Consider the following 8,817-nt stretch of genomic DNA (forward strand, 5'->3'; position numbering starts at 1 on the left):
CATATATATATATATACACATTTGTAAAATTGGGGTTGGGAACGTTGTCCCCATTCAATGTAATACACCTATCGAAAGGATATACCGGTATTTTATATACATATATTTATATATATATATATATACATTTGTAAAATTGAGGTTGGGAACGTTGTCCCCGTTCAATGTAATACACCTATCAAAAGGATTTTTTTTTTATATACACATTTGTAAAATTGGGGTTGGGAATGTTGTCCCCATTCAATGTAATACACCTATCAAATTGATATATTTTATATACATATATATATATACACATTTCTAAAATTGAAAAAGAAACCATGGATACCTAAGACATCATGAAGTAAGCTAATATATACAAAATATTCACAAACTTTCAATATGGTGGGTTACTCTATTGCATGGGGACGGGTTGCAGAAATGGCGGCGTCAACTAAAAATTCCCATTGTTATTAAATGGTCGTCTCGTCGCTGGCAGTTTTCGACCTTATGAAAAAAAAAAAAAAAAAGAACCTTGACGGTATGTTTGTGCAGCGATACAAACGACTTCCACAAATGTTTTCTTAACCATATACATTTCTGCCACAACCTGCAATCCTTCCCCCCCCCCCCTCAATAAGAAGAACATATTCAGAAAAAGTGACATGGCTTTGGTATGGACGCACGTTCTATCACGTGTACGATGCCTCGGAGCTTACCATCTAATTAGTTAATTTGCCGCTTCTCTGCGCGGTATCTAAAGCCATTTCCACTAATATGTTCCTCTTTTAGCTTTACTATATGTTTCTGCCAGAGACCTGACATCGCCGTACAGTGGACACGCGCCGCCATATTACTCTGGACCTTTATACTCGTCACAGGGGGGAATAGAAAAAAAAAAATGAAATGCAAAAACTTTGATCTCTAATCAAAGTCTGTGTCTTCCCATATTTTATTCGACCCAGTCTTGGACAGGAACCAACATTTTATCTGGTCATAAAATGGGGGGTTATATAAGCCTTTTCAAAAAAAAAAAAAAAAAAACCTTTACACAGGGAGGCCGGATCCAGCAAGCACTGCAAAACCAAATGTAATTAGTCCATTAAAAAGCCATTTCTGGATGCTCCTGTGTAGATAGGCAGTCTACTGCATAGGGCCAAATCCACCTTCCCAAATACCCAGCCTTCATCACAGCTCGCCGAAAATAGATATTACTAGTACAAGGTGTATATTCTGATGGTGGAAGGAGAAGATAGATAATAGATAGATAATCAACAGATAATAGATAGATAATAGAAGATAGATAATAGATAGATAATAGAAGATAGATAATAGATAGATAATCAACATATAATAGATAGATAATAGAAGATAATAGATAGATAGATAGATAGATAGATAGATAGATGATAGATAGATAGATAGATAGATGATAGATAATAGATAGATAATAGATAGTAGATAGATAATAGATAGATAGATAGACAGATAATAGATAGATAATCAATGGATAATAGATAGATAATAGAAGATAGATAATAGATAGATAATGGATAATAGATAGATAATGGATAATAGATAGTAGATAGATAATGGATAGATAGATAATAGATATATATATATATATATATAATGGATGATAGATAATAGACATATAATAGATAGATAATAGATAATCAATGAATAATAGATAGATAATAGATAGATAATAGATAGTAGATAGATAATAGAAGATAGATAATGAATGGATAATAGATAGATAATAAAAAGATAACGTATACACAATAGATAGATAATAGATATGATAAATATAAAATAAATAGAGATAAAAGTGAAAGGAAGAAAAAAAAGAATGAAAGAAAATAGCTAATAAGGGATGACTAAGAGGCGGATGGATCTGGGATACAGACTTACTACAAGTAAAGGAGGCCTAATGTGGAAATGAATACTATTAGCACAACAAACATTTATACAGAATTTACGTTATCCATCTAGATCAGACGCCCATGGAGCCAGTGCCCAGCTGATGTGCTATTTCCGATTACAGCACTCTAAGGAGTAAATGATCATGATACATTTTGGTAATAAATTATTTGGAGAACGATATAGAACTTTACAGCAATAATAATTAAGTTTGTGGTGCCAAGCCCACCGTCCCTCCCCCCCCCTCCCCCCCAACACCACCCACCCCCTTCCAAATGTATTCATGTGCATAAAGTGCTGGTAAGTGACAATTCAGAAGCCTTCATCTAGGACCTCTCACCATTAATACTTATTCTAATAGGGGCAATAAGAGGTCCCCAGACATTGCACTGATCAGACACACACAAGGATTCACAATTACCTGTGGCAAACACATGAGGGGGGGGGGGGGGAAATATTAAAATTGGTCCTGATCGACTATTCCTTATTTATACTAAAATTAGGCAATTAAAAACATATATTTCATCCTGCGTAGACTAGAGTAACACCATGCATGTCAACGAAGGAAAATCATAATGCAAAACATTAAATCAGGGGCGAGTACTGGCTACCCCCCCCTGGCACGGAACAGGTCACACATGTCGGGGGAAATAGCAATGAATAAGTAAAGTTTGAGGGTGCAAAAGCGTTTCCAGCATCAAGGTGATATTGTTTTATTAGTCATTTAACGCCAGATTATTTCGCCCATCGCTCGTCTCCAGCCCATTGCCATCCCGAATGTGCCCCTCCTGTCCTCCCACCCATTGCCTCTCCCAATTAAACTAATAAGCCTTAATTATTCTAAAAAGGTTGGAACTCCCACATCGGGAGAGGGGGAGACACCTTGAAGACAACTCCGATTGCCCAATCTTTCTTTCGAAAGTGGGGGGAGAGGGGGTGTATTAAAAGGAAACCGATTGAGCAGGTAAGTGTGGGGGTTCCTTTTTTTTTTTTTTTTTTTTTGGGATACCCCCTAAAAATTCTTCCCTCTAATTTCTAAACATCCCAGTGTCTCTAAATCGAGCTCTCCTCTCTCCCTCTCCCTCTCTCTCTTCTTTTTTTTTCCCTGTCTATCGACCAGAAGAGCTGAATCCGCTGCCTCTGACAGCCAGAGATCAATACAAACATGAATAAAAGGCAGCAGCGGGGTTTGGCAGCGAGGCACACTCTGCCTGCCTCTCCTGCTCGCTAGCCGCGGACCACGCCGCCGCCGATGTAGCTTACCGTCAGCACCTGCCAGGGACAGAGGCGACTTAAAGGGCCATGTGTGTTCAGAGCCGGCTCGCTGAAACAGAAAGGGGACGGAGAGCGGAACAAACATAGCAGCGTGCGGGCAGCTTTCATAACCCGATGAATTAGGCCAGGGTGCGCGGTGCCGATGCCAGAGTGAGGGAGGGTGCGTGAATGTGTGTGTGTTTGAGTGAGGAGGGGAGAGAAATGATGGAGAGGAAAGGGAAAAAAAAAAAAAAAAAAAACCTGTCGGCGTGTGTAGTGCGGGGGAGAAGTGAGGGTGTGCGTGTGTCGCCCCGGTGCACCGCCACGGAGTGTGGCTGATGGGAGTAGTGTTTGAGCGGAGTGTGCGAGGGTCAGGATTACGGGCAGAGCATCAGTCCGGGGAAGGATGCTCTGCTGGGTACCGATGTCTTCTCCACCTCTCGGATATGCCTTCACCGGCTAAAGTCTTTTTTTGTTGGTGTTTTCTCTTTGGCTCGCCTCCTCGCTCTCTGGAGCCGGTTAATTTTACAATATGGCCCCCACGCATCCAAGGCCCCCCCTGCACAGCAGCACACACTGCCTGCGAGTCCCGGCTATTCCATCTTACACTTCACAATATCTCCTCCTCTCCTCCTCTCTCTCTCCCCATCTCTCCCTCCCCTCTTCCTTGTCTGATGACAGCTGTATAAGCGACCCCTTCGTCCCTCACAGACCTCCCCCCTGATGCCCAGGTTCCCCCCTCCCCTTCTGGCCACCTCTCGCTCCCCCCTTTATCCCCCTCCACTCTGTCCACTGTTCGCCCCCCCCCACCCCACCCTCCTCCTTCCCGAGGTCCATTCCATGCACACAAAAGGAATTATTTCCCTTGGAATAATGGAGATTTCCAAGAGAGAGCAGGGACAGAGCACAGGCTAAATGGAGGGGCTCCTCCCTCAGCCGCTGGACACCCATTCAATGCCGAAGGGTTTAATGGATCGAACCGCACACCCCTCGCTGAAGGGGTTAATGTAACCCCTCCCACCTACATACAGAACATGTTGTAAGGTGACAGGTGACACTCATGGGGGGGGGTCTCACAACGTCTTGCTATCCGGCAATGTCTCATACTGGGCCCCGCTGTCTCACACGGTTACGTACGGTGTCACGCTGCTACGTATTGTCCCGTGTCGTCTCTCGCCGGCACGCACTCTCAGACGTATTGTCCCATGCTAACTCTCATCCTTATCTTACTCTTTTTTTTCCCCCTCTTACTCTAATATCTACACTTCTTGCTTCCATTAAGTCCACTGAGCCCCCCAAAAAAATCTTCCCCAACTCTCCCATTCCTCTCTTCCTCCATTAAGATTCACTTTCGGAGACCGTACTGATAGAGGGACCCGTCGTCTATGATCGGTGCACTTGGGATAAAAGTATCAGACATTTTATATTAAGCGCCTGATATGGGGCTCTCGACACCTGTCTCCTTCTTCTTCCATTTTATGAGCTTCCTCTAGCTAACCAGGACTTTCCTGTAATCTTCTGAGGATGTGTCATCCTCCTCGCCCTTCTTTTCCTCTCTTGTCATCTTCTTTTGTCATTTTTATCTCTCTTTCCACCTGTTTTTTTTTTTTTTTTCTTGAACTTTTCAAGGCAAGCCGTTCTCACCGGTTTCTTTCTAAACGACCGTTTTACACCTTTCCCGCGGCTGTACATCCAGAATTCTGCTCCCCGACCCTTTCTGCCTATACGTTCCGTATGAATACACCTGGAATATTCCAGGACTTTCGTATCCCGACACCTTTGTTACTCGGATTTGCGAATCCCTTCCGACCCTCTCATTTTACTAAAAGCAGTATTTTTTCCTAATTCTAATCATTGATTTAGGGTTTCCGCGCCCGTATTTTAGCCATCGCCTGCTTCCCAATATCTTTCCATTGCGTCCCTCTCATTAGCTCTTCCTTGCTTTCCTCTCTTGGCCGCCTCGTTCCCTCGCTCCGCTCCTCAGCGTGCGGGGACGGGAGTTAATTCATTACAAAGTACATTTGAGTTGCTAAAAAGAAAATCAATTCTTTCATCGAGCGGCTGGTACGGAGTGATTGAGGGGGCGCGGGCGGGTGGGGGGGGACTGGAAGGGAAGGAGTTAAAGGGACCTCAGCACATCTGACATTCTGTGTCACAAAATGATGGAAGCCGCATGGATCGATACTGCATCCCCTCCCCCCAGACACGGCTCTCTGCCTCTCTCTTACCCTCTGTCTCTCTCTCCATCCCTCTTTCGCTCCTTTTTAGTTTACCTGTCTGCTGCCATACCTCTTTCTTTCTCTAGATCTGTCTTTCTTGCTTAATCACAAATACTCTTTATATCTGTTGCTTCTTAACTCCAACATATCCAACATACACCCGTAAAAGATAAGTGTTAGCCTGTGGCTCTCTGTCTTACATCTCCATCTCTTGCCATTTCTACTTTACCCTCTGTACTAGAAGACTTCTCCTTCCTCCTTTTATTTGGGCTACCTCGGCTCTACCTGGCTACCTGTCTTCGTTCCCCTCCTTGTCCATTACCTGGCCCTCTCTCACTGGCTGGCTCCATACAAACCTTCCAGGCACTGTTCACCTCTATCATCAGTACCGCATTCATCTCGAATATTTCACCTCTTCCTTTACCCCTATTTTTTTTTTTCTTTTTTTTCCTATGCTTTTCTTTACTATTTTCCCCCCAATTTTCTGTTTACTTTTCGCCTTTGACAGTCATTCCTGCATTAATATAACCCAGGACTCTCAATTCTAAATATTTTAATATAACCCAGTAATATGACCCATTTCTTGTTTTCTAAAAATAGTCTAAAACGCCGCAATTGATTCCTAAAATCTAATATTCATTCTATTAAAAAAAAAACCCTATCATGAGATTTTTAGTTTAACTAAAATTAAAAAAAAAGCCTAAACACGGAATACGATGCCAAGGACTGATAGTCCTTCTACAAAAAGTACAAGTCTTCCATTCTGCGGACAAAGAAAAGTCATGGCATTATAGAAAATGGGATTAACTAATAAAGGAAGGCAAAAAAAACAAACAACAACAACGCGGCGTTATCTGTTATACTACATCCAATGCAATCGCTCACAATTAATACCAAAATTCATTATGACTTACGGTACTAATCGGAATGCATTTTTTCCCCCTTGTGTAATAATAAAGAAAATCTAAAAGATCAAATGTACAAAAAGAAATCTTCTGCAAAAAGTAAATTACAATCTCCACCAAATATTGCAGAACGGGTAAAAATAAAGTTAAAGATTTGCAAGCGAAAATTGAAATCTATGCAAATTTTCAATATGAAATTCTTAAAAAAAAACAAAACATAAAACATAGAAGCTTGTTTTAATTCTTGAACAATCGGGATCCTTGTACCTTAAAAAAAAAAAAGGCTAAAAATTGGAAAGAAGTTACATATGCAAGTTATGCAAAGCCCGGAGGAAAAGATGTTAAAACAACAACAACAAAAAGAAATAAAACAAGAAGAGACACGAATTTAAAGCTCAAATACTTGACCTTAAAGGGAAAAAAAAAAAATGCATTTGCGATAATGGGAGGAATGGACTTTTGACAAACACAAATACATAAAATGCGCTCAGGTACCAGATGGTAGGAGAAGAAAAAAAAAAAAAGGCAAAAAATATAGATTTGTTTCTACCTTCGTGTCCAACCGCAAATATAAGGTTTTTTTTTTTATGATATATATAAAGCATCAGGGACAGCAGGAGTGGGGGAGGGGGATGACCTCAGTGTCAAAAGATTTTAATAACATGGACACTTCTATCTAGTCTCCCTTTCCAACCGAGCCGTGAAATGGTACAGCACAATAAGTGAAGGCTTAAAGAGAGTATTTAGCAGCACATATATATATATATATATATATATATATGCATTTTCCTTATGCAGATTTTAGTGATAGCTAAAAAAAAATAAAATAGGAAAAAGGATAGAGAAAAACAATAGTAGCACATCTAGATTTGTGCTTGGGATGCACCATGCAATATATATATTTTCTGCCCGTTTATGGGTCTGTTAAATGTTTTTCATTTCACGTACACTATATATATTTCCTATTGTAGTTTGTGCACTTTTAGCGTCCGGACATTTATTTGGGAACAGAGTATCTATTATGTTATTGCAGGTATTAGCAAAAAAAAAAAAAAAAATTTGTATATTTTTTTGGGGGGGGTAAATATCTAATTGAAAAAGTCCTAAAAGAAGCTGGGTCCCAGATGTGCGTACACTCGATAGACGTGCCGCAAATACATCACAAAGTCACAAAAAAAAAAAAAGCCTGAATGTTGAATGTATATAGAGGCATAGATAAGGGAGGGGAGGTGGACGCAGAGGTGACTGAAGCCATCTCATCTATCACCACTGCAACTGCCCAGTCTATTCACATACTCCCCCCTTTTTTTTGGTAGAAAATAGGGATAATAAAAAAAAAAGAACAAAAAAAAAAAAAAGAAAATAGACGTGCTTTTCACCCTAAGACAGGGGATGTGTATAGGAACCCTCAGAGGGGGTCTGTGCGCGTGGTGGGTGCGTGTACACACAATGACCTAACACTAATTTTCACAAGTCGCTGCGTGCAGTCCCTGCAGACACAATGAGGGTGAGCGGTAATCATTAACACACAGGCGCACACTCCGCGAGGGGCTTTTTTCGGGATGCATCCCATTGTGTGGGGTCTAATTCTTTTCTTATCCCATCACCCCGGACCGTGTACGCACACAAAGGACAGAAAACGTAGAGCAGCCTGCGCACACACAGCCTTAATGCCCGGCAGGGGATGGCCAGCGCTCGACGGGTTAACCCCTTCCCTGCCGGAGGGGCTAGTCCCCCCCCCCAACAGAGAAAAGGTTAATTGAGGGGTAACCACCGAGCTTTGCGCAACCTTCTGAATTGTACTGCATGGAATAAAACACACACACATATATATAGATAGCACGAGTATTACCAAGTACACCACCGCCCATATATTAAGAACGTTATAACCGCGCACGTAACGCTCAGAAATCCTGTAAATATCGTTATATGAATTCCTGCCATCCGAGTATATGACAGCCACCGATTAAGTGCAACACAAAGCATTAAACCGGCGACAAGATAGACGCAGATACTTATGGCGCAACAGAAGGATAGATCGTTATCAGTTACAGATCGCATTTGGAATCGGGGAGATACGCGCCCATCCATCCGTTCACACAGTCGTCGCCCCCTATAAAACACAAGTATTAAAACTGTATTAATATACGATTCATAGAAACCATTATGTGTGTACGTCTGGCCCGAGAGTATGTGTAGTAAATAGAGAAACCATTATTTTCATAGCATAATTACTAATTATTAAACATGACCCTTGCAAGGACGACAGGGGATGAACCCTGTGCAAAACCAAGTGCTAGCCGGCAGGCCCTATCACCCCTACAAGTAGTTAGAGACTAATCGTCGGTCCGCAGTCCACAAGATGAAGACTATGCCATACTTACATTTTATCAAACCCCTTAGGGTCTTTATCACTTCACACATCAATATAACCCGATCCAGTTCTAGGTTCCTTCTCTCATGCTGAAACTGGACGCAGAGACTAGATAATTCTTCGTTCTGTATCCATCGGTCATTTCTGATTGCCCACCGGCGAC

The 8,817-nt window shown here is 41.6% G+C and overlaps 1 protein-coding gene across 2 annotated transcripts in view; it reads right to left on the minus strand.

The window, feature by feature from the left end:
- The window catches only part of POU2F2 (POU class 2 homeobox 2), a 117,959-nt gene extending 114,186 nt beyond the window's left edge, over nt 1–3,773 (minus strand). Inside the window, exon 1 of one of the 2 annotated variants that reach the window (XM_069741002.1) lies at nt 3,166–3,773. In XM_069741002.1, the coding sequence (XP_069597103.1) occupies nt 3,166–3,262 (97 nt within the window). In that variant the 5' untranslated portion in view covers nt 3,263–3,773. The remainder of the gene's footprint in view (nt 1–3,165) is intronic. The other variant, XM_069741005.1, reaches the window with a different exon arrangement.
- Nucleotides 3,774–8,817: the final 5,044 nt, after the last annotated feature.

This window comes from Ranitomeya imitator, chromosome 10 (genome assembly GCF_032444005.1).
Source record: "Ranitomeya imitator isolate aRanImi1 chromosome 10, aRanImi1.pri, whole genome shotgun sequence".
Classification (NCBI taxonomy): Eukaryota; Metazoa; Chordata; class Amphibia; order Anura; family Dendrobatidae; genus Ranitomeya; species Ranitomeya imitator.